General features: G+C 45.9%; 1 protein-coding gene across 2 annotated transcripts; it reads right to left on the minus strand.

The window, feature by feature from the left end:
• Positions 1–474: 474 nt before the first annotated feature.
• On the minus strand, positions 475–14,298 carry CCSAP (centriole, cilia and spindle associated protein). 2 transcript variants are annotated; one of them, XM_063151647.1, is made up of 3 exons: positions 13,955–14,298; positions 6,332–6,615; positions 475–4,540 (listed from the first exon to the last, which is right to left on the minus strand). In XM_063151647.1, exons 1-3 carry the CDS (start codon positions 14,259–14,261, stop codon positions 4,367–4,369), a joined length of 765 nt encoding a protein of 254 aa, XP_063007717.1. In that variant the 5' UTR covers positions 14,262–14,298; the 3' UTR covers positions 475–4,366. The 2 variants fall into 2 exon arrangements, with proteins under 2 accessions (XP_063007717.1, XP_063007716.1); XM_063151646.1 differs by having other exon boundaries at positions 6,332–6,621.
• Positions 14,299–16,686: the final 2,388 nt, after the last annotated feature.

Consider the following 16,686-nt stretch of genomic DNA (forward strand, 5'->3'; position numbering starts at 1 on the left):
AGTCTCATTCATTTACTGAACAACCCATGGCATAGAGAACTTCAGTGTAGCCAGCTTTTAAAAGCTTATTTTTTCCTGTTGGCATGAGTATACCTGTCCATAGGATAACAGAGAGAAAACAGGAAGCTGTATTTTTCCTCCAAACCTTTACATTTATATTCTCAAAGGCATAGCATTTAAGATAGCTAGTACAGCTGGGGTTTTTTCTTATCATAGTAAGGGGAAAACAGTGATTCAGGTTGGGAAAGGATGTTAAGAATCTCTGGGAGAGTTACAGGAGGAAGATAAGAGGCTGGAATGGTAACTGTAATGTAACTTCATAGCCAACCTTAGTTGTTACAGAAGCCTGTCACTTACATTCCAGGAGAGAATATCTGGGACAAGCAGAAGCCACAGTTTGCATGCAGGGACTAAAGTACCCTGTAAGGGGGAAAAAAAAATGTGATCCCAAAAAACACAGTACAAGCAGTCCAGTCATTTTGTGTCACTGATTTTATTCACATGTACAAGTTGAGACTACACTATTAAAATAGACAATACAGAAGCATTAAAAACAAAATACTGTTTAAAAACTTTAAAAAACACATATTGCTTCAAGCTTAGATGGTATTTCCCTATTGTTTTTAAAGTGAATTCAGTGCTAACAATAGCTGAGGCAGCTTCCCAGTCATTTGTACCCCTAATTTCATGGGGTTACTTGTCAAGGTGTTGAGTCAGGCTCCATTTATGGCTTTGCTGCTGAGTGCACTAACTGAGCTGGAAAAGAAACTGGAATATCCAGGTTACCATACATTAGGCCCTCAGATTGCTAGCATTTGGTCCCTATCACAGTAAAAACAAAAAATCAGAGAGGCCTTTATAGTTCAGTGGCGCTATATTATACCATAAAAAATGAAAACAGATATACTTCCCTATGTGTTAAAAATTCAATTTAAATTTGCATGTGCTACCTGGATAAAATTCATACCAGAAACTGTTCCTCAGTTTAGTTAAGGTTGGCTCTCTAAGTTTAGCTATCACCTTGACTACTATCTCAGCTTCCTGTGAAAAAGTCTGTATTTCATAGTTGCAAAGATGTGACAGCAGTGACTGAACAGGCATGCTACTGTATTTTACAGGACATTCTTATGCAGTTTTCATGGTAACATTTTACACTGTAAACACTATCTTCACAACACTATAGTTAAACTGCAGCATTACACATTGTAAAACTCTTGCTTCACTTAGCTAAGTACTTCCAGAAACAAAGGAATAAACAGTCATTTTAATGAAAACTTTGGACAATTGAGTATTTACTGTGTTCTTACCAAAAAGTTTTACTTCTAAAACAGGAGTGAGAAGTGTTCACCACTTTGCTAAATTCAAGAGTCCATGCAAGACAATGTTTAGAAATTCCTTAATTGATAGGGAGACATTCACTAAGTTTTCTACCTTCCAGTGAATCAAATTTGAAGCAAATGGCCACCTCCTATAGGAATCTATGGAATACATTTAAATCTTTTACATCTGGAAAGTTCTGCTTTACAATGCAATTGGCTTTTCATTTGTTAACATCAAAGCACCAGCAGTTTTCCAGACCAAACATTTCACACAGAGCTTGCAGTGATCAGAACTACACTATTTCATATAGTCTAAGCAAAATAGTAGCTTTATAGTCAATTAATATCCAAATGCAGGAAGGCTACCTGATTTGCAGAATGATTTACCCCTCACTTCAGGTATTGTGTTACTTAAACCCAGATAGTACTAACATAGCACCCAGGATAGTTTTGGCTACAGACCATTTGAAAAAGCACAACAACTCACAACACCTTATCTGCTGTCTTTTAGTGAGTCATCTTTGTGAGGAACAGTTCTTGACCAGACAAGGATTTTAGGACTAGACAATTTCCTTAGTATACAGCAGCCCTGATGTTGTTGAAAATTGTGATTTGACGACCTGAACAGGCCTTTTGGAGATGTTTTTAGTTCCCAGTATCCAAGGCAGAAGACACTCAGGCCTCCTATAATTACTGAAAACACCAATACCTAATGGGAGATACATCTTATCCAAACACAAGTACTTAAGGCAGGCACAGAGTCATCCTGGCTCTTCCATTCCCTGTGGGAGGAGAGAACTGTAGAAGCTATCTTCAAAAGCATGGCAAGATGAGTCCTGCCCTACACAGTCAAGGAAACTGTTGAATGTGACAAAATGCACTGAGGGCACAATCCATCTGCTGTGGTTACATAAAGCCTACAAAGTGTGTGGGCAACAGGAACAGGCAAGTTTTTATTGAATAAGGCTGTTAAACACTACTGAGTTGGTGCTTTGACACTGTTGTGTAAAGCTTGGGTGGCTTCTGGAACTGCAACAGCATCAGAAACAAGCTAAGCATATTTACAGCAGTTACTTAAAGAGGAAAACACAGCATGAAAGGAAATGAAAAGAATCTCATATGGAATAAAGGCATTCTCTGGAGTAGTTTTCCGCAGTTTTGGGCACTGTTCTAAAGTTTCAGGAAATTCTAGCCTATGGTTTACTTAGCAGTCAAAATCCCCTACAGGGATTTTGCTGCCTATAAAACATTCTTAATCATCCTGTGCTTTCCCAGACTTAAAAGCTGTAAGATCTTAAATAGGTAGCCTTCAACAAGAGGGGTCTGTATTTTTATAGCTTTGTGCTTAAAAGGCAGGTTAAACAAAAAACAGTTTATAGTTTCATGGATTCTAGGATTTAATTTAACAAAATCAAAATTGTGAGTAATGAAACCTTTAGTGATGTAAGACACTAGGAGGCAGCAGTGCTTGGACCCTTTGCACAATTGCTTTCTTCAAGAACACAATCAGACTTTTCACTAAGCATGCTCTGTTGCAATAGTAATTCCAGAGTCCTCCTTAATCACTGAGATTGTGGGATGAAGCTAAAACTAGTGCAGGTTTCTGCTCTAGAAGTGCAAGTATGCTTCCTGTGGGAATGTGTCCAGCCTGTAAAACACAAGCCTCAAAACAATTAAACTGAGATAACCAACATAAGTAACTAACACACAACACATCTGAACAAAACTTCAAAGCTCACAACTACAGCAATCATCTGCCTAAAGCGTAGTTAGCAAACTGAAAAAAAGATAATTTACAGCCACCTGAGGGAAACAATACCACCAAGGAAATCACAATTACTGTCTTACTATGTAGAAGTAGGACCTACAAAACAAAAATGTTCAAACTTCATTATATGTTCTTGTTTACTAAAGGATACACCCCTCCTTTCCCTAGCCCTTACCCCCTTCCCCATCCCCCCATAAAGTGAGGGGTTCTGCACCAATTTCGAGAGGCAGCAAGTTTCTCAGGACATCATCTACAAGTTTTATCAGTACAATTTTCAAGTTTAAACCCTTTTACAATAGACCTGTACAATACCTCCAAGAAGAATGCATATTGCACTCTGACCCTCACTGAGCATAATAGATACTCTTAAGTGTTAAAAATAGACCTCACCAGAAAGGAGCCAGCCCTCTCCTTCAATAAATGCATTTACATGATTAAGTACAGACTAAGTGTGATCACAAGGTTAGTACAGTGGTACAGCTCTATATTTGTAGAACAAGTAACTGCTTTTGAGTGGCAGCTATCAGATAATGATTGTCTACATTAGTTATTTGGTACAACAGGAACAGCTACAGCAAAATGATCCTGTAGCTGTTTCTTGCCCTGAAAATGAGTGGTTTATTCTAATGACCTTAGAAACAGTGATAAAAGTTAGCATCAGCTGATTCATTAATCAAACAAGGTTGGTTTTGTTTGGGGTTGTTGTTGTCTTTAAAGTTTCTGTGTACAGACAATACTTGGTATTTGCCTGCCTAAAGCATCTACATTTATTAGTGCTAGTTACCAGACACACTGGCTTCCTGCTGCCTGTCTTCATATGCTTATTGTCATAAAACTGTTAAATAGTTTTATAAATACAAAGGCACCTCCATCACTCCTTTAAAATCTTTCCCCAATACCATCTCCCCATGACTTGAACTTTAAATAAGGGAAAACAGATTATTTGTAACCATGATCATCAAAAAAGTGACTTTGCTTTGACTCCCTGTATGTTAAGGTTTCCCCTCCCACCCTCAAAACAAACCAACTGAAGCATTAGAAAAATTCCCAAAAGGGGAATTGTTTAAAAGTTTGGGTAGTTATATCTAAAAGCCTCTTCAAATGTTATGGCTCCAAGGATACACCCCACTGTGAGGTAGGTAGCCAAGATAAAAACATTGTAACAAATACTTTAACAGCTGGAAACTCCCTATAAAAACCTTGCATAAGTGGTTTGGTTCCTTGCACCAGTGTCCTGATATGCGTGACTTCTTCTGAGGATGCCTAAGGGAATCCAGGTTCAGAGAGCTCTTGCTGAGTAGCATCTCATGTACTCTGTCATCCAGGGGTTGTCTGCTGGGGAGGGCTTTGCTCGCCAGGTGTTTTCTGCCTCTGCTGACCGCACTCGCCTCTGAGAAAGCTTCCTTTTCTCCACTTGCCTCCTGTTCTTTGCTCGCAGGGCAGACTCGTGAATCTAAGAGACCAGAGTTAGTATTATGGAAGGGGAACAGCCTAGGAAGCCCTCAGGAATGACAAGGATCACTTTTTATTTGTCCCAGACCCCATCCTGAAGGAACAGGGATTGTGAGCAAGGTTATATTTTTTTCTCTGATTTGTACCATTAACTGAACATAGATTTCTTTTTTTCCATGAGAAGTGCTTTAATTTCTGTTCTGCATTATCTTTCACGCTTCCAACTATTAAATGATTGTAAAAATCTTGAATGTTTCATAGTCTTAATCAGATAAATTCTAAAAACTTCAATTCTCTGTTTGTATCATTTAAAAACAGTCCTCAATATGCCTAAGCATCCCTTAAGCCTAATATCCCTAAGCCATATAAGTAAGACCAAACCCTAGGGATCCCTTAGAGACTAAAGATCTTAATTTTGAACAATGTGCTGAACACAATTACATACATTTTTATATTAATAAATTATCATATTTCCCCCAAAATTTAATATGAAAAGCCACTTTCTATGTTTGCATGCATCAATATCCATATTGAAAACCCTGTCAACCATCTCAATAAGGGGTAAGTAACACCTTTCAAACATGCAAGAAAAAGTAACCTCAGCAGGCAATAAGTAGTTGGTTCCTACATAAAGAAGCATCCTCAGTGACAAAACACTGCATAACTGGGAGTGTTTCAGAAATGTTCTGCCTGTTCAGTCCAAGCTCAAGAGCCAAGCTGAGGTGTTCCATTGCTGTTTCTAGTGTAAAAAAATATTAGATGTCTAAGACAAAATATAAATAATTCTGCTCATGTCAGGCTTACGCCTCTTCTAGGCTTCAACATAAAGCACCAGTCAACTATTTTGAGCACTGACCAAAATTTATCAATTTAGCATTAGTGTCCATTTTCAGGAAAGGCAGCTTCTTTCCAAAGCTGTAAGGCTCAAGTTCCTCCTTTTGCCCAAAGGTTTGAGCTGTCCAGGAAGAAAAAGCTTGGGCTTCAAATCCCTTCCAAAACAGCCCATCAAAGGCCAGCTCCATCTGGCTATGGGTAAGACACTGGCAGGGATGCATTAATGATTTGTGTTTTACAGCCTAGGAGAGTTATAGAGAAGAAAGAAATGGATCAGTTAAAACACTCCCTTGCTGTTTCTAAGCTAGGAAACAGAGCCCCAGTACAGCAGAATGCTGGTGCTGTCCATGCCACATGAATTTAATTTGTGCTATTTTGGTAATATTTACACCAGCTCTGTAATCCATCAGCCATCTGATAGACCATTCTGCTGCAAGCAACATTTCCTACTGGCAAGCCACCAAACCAGGCTGCTAGACAAGACATCTTAGCAGAAAAGCACTTGTACCATCTCAGTGAGGCTCCTAGTCTAGGAAGTGCCCCAGCAAAAGTCTCTCTTTCACAGCTCAAGCACTTCGCCAGTGTTTATTTGCCTGCCTGCTGTGGGGTGCCTGGTGCTAACTGCCTGCTCTTCTCCTGTTCTCATGAAGTTCAGAATGCAGAAATACTTTTGGAACAGCCAGTTTTGCTGGTAACACTGTAACAGCCACAAACAGGACAGGCAGTTTTAATTAGAAATTGCAAATGTTAGTCAAACCTGGGAAGCTTCCAAACCAACAGTAAACCAACAGCTCTTATTTGGACATCTCAAGACTCTTCAGGTTCATTGCTAGAACCTGCTGCTAGAATCTCCATATATTCAAATAAAGGGACCCCTGAGAAGTTTTACCCAGCTATTAAGACATCTGTAGGCACTAAGGAGTCACTGCCTTTTCATACAACAGAAGCTCTTACTTACTTCATTCACTGAAGCAGAAGCACAGACGTTGTGAGTTTTCTGGCTCCCAGTATCTGTCTGTCTTTCTCCCCAGCCATACAGAGCAAATGGATGTTTATTCTCCTTTGGTGCATCTGTCCTTTGGGGACTTTTGGCTGATTTTCGATCGTTCCGACTGGACAAGGCACTTCGACTTGGACGTCGTCCTGTACGGCTGGTTTTGTCTGCTTCCTTTACAGAAGTATGTTCTACAGTTTTCTCTTGCTCTTCCTTCTCTTGCTTTTCTTGATCTTCTTTTTCTTTTTCTTTCTCTGGAGAAGAAAAAACAGTTATGCTTTAAGCTCCCAAAGACAACATATTGATGTCTGATTTGCACAGCCTCTCAATACATCACTGAAGCTGTGCTTTTTTTAGAAATTCGAAAAGTCATTGCTCCCTTAGCGACAGACATATACCTTGCTTAAATGTCTTCATTCTTTCTTTAGTGACTACAATACAGCTTTCCCATACTTAAAAATGCCTTTCACTGGTGAGGTTATGGATAACCGAGATCCCCAAGAAGAACTTAAAGACGGTTTCCAGTGATCTTCTGTCTTCACTATTTCATCCTTGCATCTCTCAGACAGCAAACAGGTGGAGTGCCGAATGCCACATAGATGCTGCTAGCCAGTCAGAGATGAAGACTGTGTGCAATATTAAATCCTTCCTATTATCAACTTCCTCTGAAAAAAGTGATTCATTTTCAAGTTCTGTTTATACATCTATCTCTGTTATGGTTTTCTGCTTAGGAAGGAGAGGAGAGTATGAAGCAAGACCCCACAAAGTAGTAGACATCACCTTTGCTACCTGATCTGTGAATTATGTGGTACGTTTAAAGTGCCACACTCTGCAGGCATTACTCCCCAAGGCTCATTTGTCCCACACATTTAAGCCTTCCATAGCAAGGGGCCAGCAATAGTCCTCCAGACACTGGGTATGGAAAGTAGGGCTTGTGAAAAAGAATTTAAAGGCTGAATCACTGCAGTTTTAGATCATCACTGAAGACTGAATCAGCATTATATAAAATATTAATTAATAAAATCACAGAGGAACAACTGTTCCATAAGAGCCAATCTTCTTGCCCCATAGTGTGTGATCACCTACAAGACACATCCTTTTATTCACCTAAGATTATTGGAGTCCACTAGTAACCAATTCCTTTCAAGTCTGATCATTAGAGGCTGTCTTCTGCTAGACTCACACAGTAATCACTAAACTCTGCTGACATAAACACACCAAACTTGCTGGTTTATTTCTGCTACTAGTGGGGACCAGCTCCATACCACCTCTGTTCCAAGTCTCAGCACATTCAGCCATCACCAGCATACTCTGGTATGAACAGAAGGAATTCCTTCACTGTCATAGGGAGTTCTTCTGGTTTAGGGCTTGCTCACATAGTGACATGTTGACCACAGACAAGTAGTGCAGTTTTTACCCAAGTGCTTTCATCATTAAAAGCAGGAGGGCTTGTCAATCCTATGACATAATAGCAACCACTCCTGATAATTGCTGGGATTTCAAGCAGGTGCATGCCCAATCTGATGCTGCTTTAATGTCAGTTCTGTATCCATCCAGTTCTGATGAAATAGAAGTTACCTGCCTGGCACACTGATTAAGCATCCATTTACTCTTGATTAAGCATCCATTTACCCTACACTTCACATTTGCAGGGTAAAGATACCAAGGCTTGTTCCATGCCCCAGAATTCCCCCAAGGCAAGCCTTATGCTCCCTTGCTAGCTGTTAGCCTGGCCAGCACAGTTTCTGTGCTGCCAAGCAGCACTGAGGCCCTGGTGCTGGGCCCTGTTCAGGATTGCCTATAACCATCTTCCAAGATGTGCAAGGTGTAGCATTCATCCACAGCTGATACTGCAGTGCTGCTGAGTATTTGGTAAAGAGTGGCCAGCATTGTTAAAGTATTTACAGCTGTATTTGTTGAGAGCTAAGTTAAATGACATCACAAAACAACCAAAAATAAATTAGTCAAGGCCAAAGTAGTGGCACATTGAGAGTAATGGCTAGATGAATTTTACATACCTAAATATTGGCCTGGTGTAGTTTCAGTTACTATAGACAAGGCTGGTAAAAGACAGCAGCAGTGAGCTCAGTGTAGTATTAGACTTGTTATGCTTGTTTTCTCTGTGCTCTGGGACACACAGCTTCACTCTGAAACAAGGCAGCTCATTCATCATGGCTGCAAACAGGCAGCACAAAGTTATCCCCTTACAAAATATTATCTGAGCATCTCCCTGCACAGCCACTCCAAAGGAGGGACTGCCTAGGTCCATTATCAGAAGGGAGCACTCTTTTGAGAAAATTAAACTCTGAAAGGGAACATATTGCTGTCAATTCTGCAACAAGACTGCTTTTCCTTTCAGAAAGCTGTTTCATCTTCCATTCAAGGGAAAATGTCATCTTCCTTCTCTGCAAAGGGGGATGGAGCAACACTGACTTCATAAACAGCAGAAGTGGCATTTAGAGACTTAAAAATACAGGAAAGTGGGGGCACTGCAATTACATGGATAGTTCAGCTTTAAAAAACAAGGCAACAGCCATGCCTGGGTATGCTACTCACCAGGATACAGCTCCAGCTGGTCCAGAAATGATTGAGCCAGCTTGTCCCAAAATAGCAATAAAAGCATATGGGTAAATGGCACACAGAGTCCTGTGCACAGCCTTACAGTCAATGCTATATGCCAGAGTGCACTGTAGCACTTATGAGCACCTGCTATTAGAGCAGGGCTTTCCATGAACCCACTGCTACAGTGCATTTTACACAGAACTCAACTGGTGAAGGCACAAGATGTCTAACAGTTATTATTTAAGCCTTTTATTTTAAACTACAGTTTATATCCAGGCTATTATCTTAGCTATCACTTTTCACATGAAGTCAAAAGAGCAGCAGTTGAAGCAGGACTTAGACCCAGCTGTTCAGGAGGAAGTCCAGGTGCCAGCAACTCCTACCCATCTCCTTCCCATACAGAGCATCAGCTCCAGCAGACACGGGAAACTCAGAACTGCTTGCAACATGACAGGGATTAGACAGGAGAGGGGAAAAGCTAGAAACGTTTGAAACTGCATCATGGACGCTAAGCAGAGCACACTGGATGGAGAGCAGGAGGGGATTAAGTGCTTAACAGGCAGAGCAGGCCCACCCAACACGGCAGCTGGAAGCTCCTGCCCAGAAGAGGTCACTTAAACCCTGCTGCATCCCCCGCTTGTGTAACAGCTCCGCTCCTGGAGCAGGCGGGAAGAGCCCAGGGGAGCTGCTGTCTCGCACGGCTCTGCCACACAGGACGCCCATTGCAAAGGCCCTGATGACTTACTGCAGATACCAACAGCCTTCTGATCAGACCCACGGGCCAGGTCACAGGCTCAGCAGTGTGATCTCTGCATTGAGATGCTGGCTCCTTACAGCAATACCTCAGCACCAGGAGAGGCACTTGCTGCTTGCACTGCTGCGGGCAGAACTGCAATTCTCCTGCTTTTGTACCGACCCCTCCCCAGTGGGGCAGGTCTCCTACACCTCTTGACGGAGCCATATAACCCTGGGGGTTTGTTGTGGGTATCAACAAACTACAGCTGGGTAGAAAGTAAGTTACTACAGATGAAACAGATTGCAACATAATTTCTTCAAGGCAGCTCTTGCGCGAGGCAATAATGGAGCTAGCAGCCACACAGCAGCTCAGAGCTGATTAGATTCATGCAAGCTTCATTTGGAGCAGTTTGGAAAGTAATTACTGGATTGGCTTGATAGCAAAGCTTGTTTCCAAAGGAAAAAAATTGGGAGCAACTTTAAATAACAGTACTGTAAACCCCTGAATTGATGCCCTTGCCTTCTTCCCCCACCACAAACTGCTTCTTCCCACATACATGGGCCAGCAAATGCCCCTGCAACATGATGACAGACAAGATCGGGAAACAAGTTTGAAACTGGATCTTCTGTTTAGTTCCACTAATCCACATCAGTTGCTTTCCAAATACTTTTGAGGCAACTCCTTCAATGGCAGCTTGTCACTGCTGTCACTTAAGACCACTGCACAAAAATGCTGAAGGCAAAATGGCAAAGAGGATTGAAAGATGCCTTCATCCTGCATGTGTGTGCAGCAGTGTCATTTCACAAGCAACAGGTCTGACAGCAGCACTGCTGCCAAGAGTTTCTGTCTTGTACTTACCAGCCCACTGGGTTCTGTTGACAGCTTTGAGGACGTGTCTACACCACAACTACACCAGTTCATTTAGGTCAAGATTTTGTGGGATTATGTTTAGCGCACATCTGTGCCTGGGCATATTCCACAGAACAATCCCACAAACAGCTGCCACAAGTGGAGGGTCAGAAGGAATTAACCCAAAGTTGCCTCTGAGCACACCTTGGTATCACTCAGCCATGGCTTCAGTGCAAAAGGGAAAAAGCACCTTTGTGCCACGTGCTGCCCCATGGGTTCACACTGGCAGTGCTTTGGACCAACACCACTGAACATCAAAGCCAGGCTGCCTGCATCCACTTCCTCTTCACACACCAGGAGCGTCCACGACCTTTACAAACACACATAGGCTCATTTCAATGAGAGGAAAGAGGAAACCAGGGCAGCACGTGCCATTATGAATTGTGTTTACCTCAGATATTAAACAACATTAGTGCTGACCAGCTTGTTGCCGTATTGGCAACAAGCACTGTCAATAGCACTCAGGCAGAAATCAGATTCCCCACAAAACAGCAGGAAGCAGCAGTAGCCAGGTAACAGCTAGGATGTTCCAGCATGTGGGTGGATGTCAGATTCAGAAGACAAAAGATGTCATCAACATGAGCACACTCAGCTACCCCCACAGCACTTCAGTGTAATTAAGTTCTTTCAGAGTAAAGGGAAAAAAAAGGCAGTTTAATAGTAGAAGCTTCAGAGTGGTAGTTTCTATGTGATCTCTTCCACACGCCTTAATTAGCCAGCCACTAAGCAGAAGAAAAATGTATCCTTATGATTGTCCAATACTAAATGGGTCACCTCCTTATATGTGCATTAGGATACAATAAATATCCACTAAATCCAGCTGCCTCACCAGAGTTGTCTTCAGTCCTTCTGCTAGAGACTTAGCAAAGCTCTTAAATACTCACAGAAGTTAAGAAATGTTTATTCTAAGCCATTTGGCAAAAAAGTGAATGTGAAGTACAGGTTTTTCTCCACTATAAAATAGCAAGGACCTGGCAAAACCTTAGGCATTCCCTTACAGCATCCATGGCAAAGGTGTATCAGTTAGAGCAGCACAGTTGCCCAGAACCCTGCAGCCTGGCAGGCCACTGGAGCTCCACAGTCCCTTTGCCACTGCTGCAGGACTGGGGACACAACTGGATGCACTGGAGAGTCACTGCACTGTCACTGACCACAGACACAGCTACCCAGCTGCTGTTCCCTGTCAAATCCCAACCAGAATCAGGCTACCAAGTAACTCCAGCTGAACCTTTCCCTAGGGAGGAGTCCGGGAAGGAATCAGGGAGCAAACTAATGAGTGATCAGAGCACCCTGGCCAGCAGTCTCTAGCCTTGGCAACGCCAGTGCCATTAGATTGTAGCATGTTTATGTGCTCTACCCTAGGCTCATCAAGAATGAAAATAAATTCAGGTCCCTACAACAACTGCCCCAGGCTTGTATATATTCAAAGTGCATCAGAAAGGCTGGGAATGCCAGGTTCTGAGGGCAGCTTCAACAGCTTCCACCTCCTCTCACTAAAAGCCAAGCCTTTAGAGAGCATTGCCTTTTCCCATGCAACCACTCCCTAATCTTTTGCAATTCCTTAGTTCTTCTCACTGACATACTGTAGAGTTCTTCCACACATGCTCCCAGTCTAGCTTCCTCAAGGCCTGATTGTGGAAAGCAAAACTAGGCCCACTAATACTCTGTTTCATACTGGTGAGCTGGGGTGCATCCATCACTGCACAGCTCTTGTGGTTCAACCTCAGCCAGCAGTGAAGTATCACATAGCCACACACTCCCTCCTTCTACAGGGGGGTGGGAAAAGAATCAGAAAAACTCATGGGTTGAGATAAGAAAAGCTCAGTAATTTATATAAAGTGAAATATAATAATAGTAATGAAAAGGGAAGAATAAAACCCAAGAGAAACCAGTGATGCACAGTCAGTGGCTCCTGAGCAACTCCACCCAGTTTAAGCACTGGACAGGACTTTCTGGCTATGGAGTATTCCTTTGGCCATTTGGGTCAGCTGTCCTGGCTGTGCTTCCTCACAGCTTCTGGTCACCTGCTGGCTGGCAGAGCATGGGAAACTGAGAAATCTTTGATTTAGGGTAAGCACTGCTGAGCAACTACTAAAAACATCAGCTGTGTTATCAGTGTTATTCTCATACTGAATCCAACACACAACACTGTACCAGCTACCAGGCACAAAATTATCCCAGCTGAAATGAGGAGAACAGCTTTGGGGAGGCGGAATGCATTACCCCAGCAGCTGTGTGCCCCCCATGTGAGACCAGGGTACCACAGGCCCACCCAGCTGACTGCAGGACTCACATCGCTAGTATGCCCTGAAACACCAAGCCTTTGGAACAGAAGCTAAAGCTTTTGTATAATGTGGAATTCTTAAGGTCAATGAATGCAGTTTAGTCTTGAATCTCAGAACACAGATCATTCTGGAAAGCTCAGGTCCCAAAGGGCATTGGATCAGGTTTGTTTCCCCACTCCAGACAAGCACATCTAACTCCAGGGAGAGAAGGAAAAAAAAAAAAAAAAAAAAAACACACCACAACAACAACCAGGCAGCATGAGGCTTAACTGAAGAGTTCTCAAGGATTTTCCCTGCTGCTGTACAACAGGGAGACAGCTGATTCAAAAGGCATTTCAAACCACCAATCAATGGCTGCCAGATACAGTATTCTTTCACTAAAGGTAAGAAACTGTATCTAATGGTTAAAAAAAATACCAGATTGAGAAGCTTGACCATGTTAATATCTGCCTAACCACTTTCTTAGGCCGTGAGACAGCAGACGGGAATTACTCTGCGCTGGAAGAGAATAAACTGTTACCAGCTCAGCACCTGCTCAGGCTACTTAGTTGACCCCACTCAGCTGCGCACCCAAGATCAAACCTCAGGGGGCATTAAGAACCCGGCGTTCAGCAGAGACAGCTTGCGTGTGCAGGTCCCGGAAAGCAATTGCGTTACGAGCCAGCCACTGGCACACAGTCCAACCTGCCGCTGCTTTTGCCGGAGAACCCGCTTATATAATTGCAGAGATGCTTGGCTCCCATGGCAACAGTTTACATAAGTGGCTGTGACTCAGGATGAGAGTTGCCACCGCTCGGCTCTTTAAAGCGACACCTCCGACGCCGCAGCCGCGGCTTCTCGCAGGCCCAGCCAGGACCCGGCTGGAGGCGGCTGACGGGCCCTGCCACCCCCGGGCCGTGTCCTGGGGGCGGGTTAGACGGGCCGGATGCTCCCGCACGGTCACCCCGGGATGGGGGATCGGCCCCAAGCCGCGGCGGGGCGGCCGGGGCAGAGCCATCCGTGCCGAGCCCCCCGGAGAAGGGCAGGGCAGCACGGGGAGGGGGCTGGGGCCGCCCCGGGCACACGTGTCCCCCCCGCCACCGCCGCGCTCCCTACCGGGGCTGGCCCGTCCCGCCTCGCTCGGCGCCGCCGCTCCCGCTCCCACTGCCGCCTCCTCCTCCTCCTTGGCGTTCGCGGGGCTGCCGGCGCCCGGCGGCGAGGGGGAGCCGGCGGTGCTGCCGCCGCCGCTGCCGCTGTCCTGCTCCCAGCCGTCCCAGAGCCAGGGCCGGTGCGCCTGCTCCAGGAGCCGGCGGCTGAGGCGGTAGTGCAGCAGCTCCAGGTAGCAGGCGCCGCACGATTCCCACTTGGGCTCCTTGAAGCGCTTCATGTACTCCGTCTTAACGCGCCGCGCCGGCACCACCATGGCGGAGCCGCAGCCGCAGCCGGGAGCCGGGAGCCGGGAAGCACCGGCCGAGCCCGCCCCCTCCCGCTGCTACGTTTAAATCCAAACAGCGGCGTCCGGCCCCGCCCCGAGCGGGGAGGGATGCCTGGAGGGGGGGACGGGGCCGTGAGGCGCAGAGAACGGGATGACACAGAGTGAAAATTAGATCAAATATAAAATAGATGATAAACACACCAAAGCAGAGCAGCCCTGGGCCCAGCAGTAGGCGTGCTGGGGCCCGGGTGAGGCTCCGGGACAGCCCCCGCCGCACGGCTGTGGGGCAGCTCGGCGCCTCTCGGGGCCCATTGGAACCCAGCGGGTCCGTGCAGTGCGTCAGAAGTGATGCAGCAGCAGCATCAGCAGCATCACCAGCAGCACCAGCAGCACCAGCAGCACCAGCAGCAGCAGCAGCAGCAGCAGTGCCTGGTGCGTGCAGCACCCCGGGCCGTGGGCCGCTGCTGCCTCCGGTGCTGCCGCTGCGGGCGCAAAGGATGCGCAGCAGCCGGGGCCGGCCGGAGGGAGGCGAACGCCTCTGCAACAACACGCAGCTCTCTCCATTTTCCACTAATCTGCTTTAAAAACCCGTGGCCAGAACAGGATTCTCGTAATCCAGCCCTGCGCTGGGCGGCCGCCGTCTCTGGGGATACGAAACGCTTTGGAGACAAATGCAGAAACCGGGGCGGCCTCTGCAGCCGCCCTCGCCCTCCCGCCTGCCCGCACACTGACCCTCGGCTCTTCAGCGATTTCTGGATATTTCCCTCTCTCACACACCGTATTTGGGGCATCGCGGCGAATCTGCCCCTGTGGGACACGATTGTCCCTGGAAATGTTTTGCCGCAGAGCCTTTGCCACGGCCCGCTCGCTTCACAGCCCCGTCTGGGAGGGGACAGTGCGGTCCCCCGGCCCGCCCCACCCGCTGTCCCGCTTTGGACGCCTGCACACCGGCCTGCCCTTGCCATGCGCGGGCTGCGCGCAGAGCCCTCCTCGCCAGCCCCGCTCCGACACACGGGGGCACTGACGGATTTCCAGAAACAGTTCTGGGAAACTGTTCCCTTTTTTTCCCCCTTCTGTTTTTTTGTTGTTTTTTTTTTTTTTTTCCTTTTTTTGACTAATAAGGAAGCAAACAGTATTTTTCTTTGCCTTGCCCTGTGCGTCCCTTGACTGACACAAATAAAAAAAAGACAAACCACAAGCTGGCACGGATTCCCGGGATGGTAAACGATGGCCCAGTTCTTCCAGTGAAATAAAAGTGTTGGTGGCTTTAAGGTGAGGGGGCGGGTGTTACACGCAGCACCTCTGGCTGCGCGGCGCTGATGCAATCATCGATGCAGCTAACATAACCAAATTGACTTATTTTAATCGATGCTCAGATGGAGGGTATTTAGTCCTGGTTTTGCGTGTGCAGACTCAGGCTTTCCAACCCCTGGTGACCATGCAGGAGTCAGAGGGACAGAGATGTTGCCTGACCTTTTCAGAAGCACCTGGATATCTCCTCCAGCCCTTGCAGTTATGTTCACAGCCCCTTGACAGCAGGATGTTGGAGAAATCCGGTGGGTCCAGCTGCAATTCAGGAAAATGCAGTCAGGAAAGGGCAATTGCAGTGACACCCAGTGCCTGGTGCTGCAGGCACACACATTGCAGATCTGCATCCATAAACCTGTTAAGTTCCATTTTAAAATCTGTCCTAACTTCCCCAGTTCCCTTCAGCTCTGCCTGCTGCTCTCGGGGTGGGTGGTGATAGGGCTGCCAGGGAGGAGAGTCTGGGCCCTGTATTTACTGGGAAGAGAGGCACAGAAATACCAGGGCACCTACCCCTGCCCAACAGCCTCAAAAACGAGAGAGGAGCTCCTTCAGAGAGCTCTTCTCTCCGTGCTGGGACACCCACGGTGCCCTGCCCAAGGCAGACATGCAGGAACCTTGCCTGCATACTTCCCTGGAATAAAACCAGGCAGATGCAGCAGATTTCTCCCCCCACCCAGTGCTGTCCTGAGGATTATATTTGGGAGCTGCCTCACTCATTTATTTTCCCCACTGAGGGTTCCAGTGGCATCTGGGTTGTCCCTGGTGCCTTCTCCTTTTGCCCTCAGAGGTCCCACTGGGATCCAGCCATGCCCTCAGCACCACCTGCCATAACAGAGGGTATTTCTTGGAAAACAACAGGGAACAACATGTTTATAAACACCTGTAACTGGAGACAGCACTAGAGAAAGCAGCTGTGGCAGTGCTGTCTAGAGAGGAGAGCAGATTGCTCCCCAGTCAACCTGGACTCTGGTTTCTTACTCTGATACTGTGCTCAGTCTACATGAGCAGATGACATAAGTGGATTCACATAAACAGGCGAGGTCTGGGGGTTGCAGGTTTTCCTTTCCTTTTATAAAATGTTATTTTGTACAAAATGTCATTTTGA

The sequence above is a fragment of the Melospiza melodia genome, chromosome 3, assembly GCF_035770615.1.
Source record: "Melospiza melodia melodia isolate bMelMel2 chromosome 3, bMelMel2.pri, whole genome shotgun sequence".
Classification (NCBI taxonomy): domain Eukaryota; kingdom Metazoa; phylum Chordata; class Aves; order Passeriformes; family Passerellidae; genus Melospiza; species Melospiza melodia.

Bases quoted from the DNA above. Each gene is read 5' to 3' on its own strand.
- CCSAP (XM_063151646.1), bottom strand. From the start codon at position 14,261: ATGGTGGTGCCGGCGCGGCGCGTTAAGACGGAGTACATGAAGCGCTTC. The intron at 6,622-13,954 runs GTAGGGAGCGCG...TTTCTTCTCCAG, and splicing joins GGCGGGACGGGCCAGCCCCG to AGAAAGAAAAAGAAAAAGAA. The intron at 4,541-6,331 runs GTAAGTAAGAGC...CTGGTCTCTTAG, and splicing joins CTTCTGCTTCAGTGAATGAA to ATTCACGAGTCTGCCCTGCG.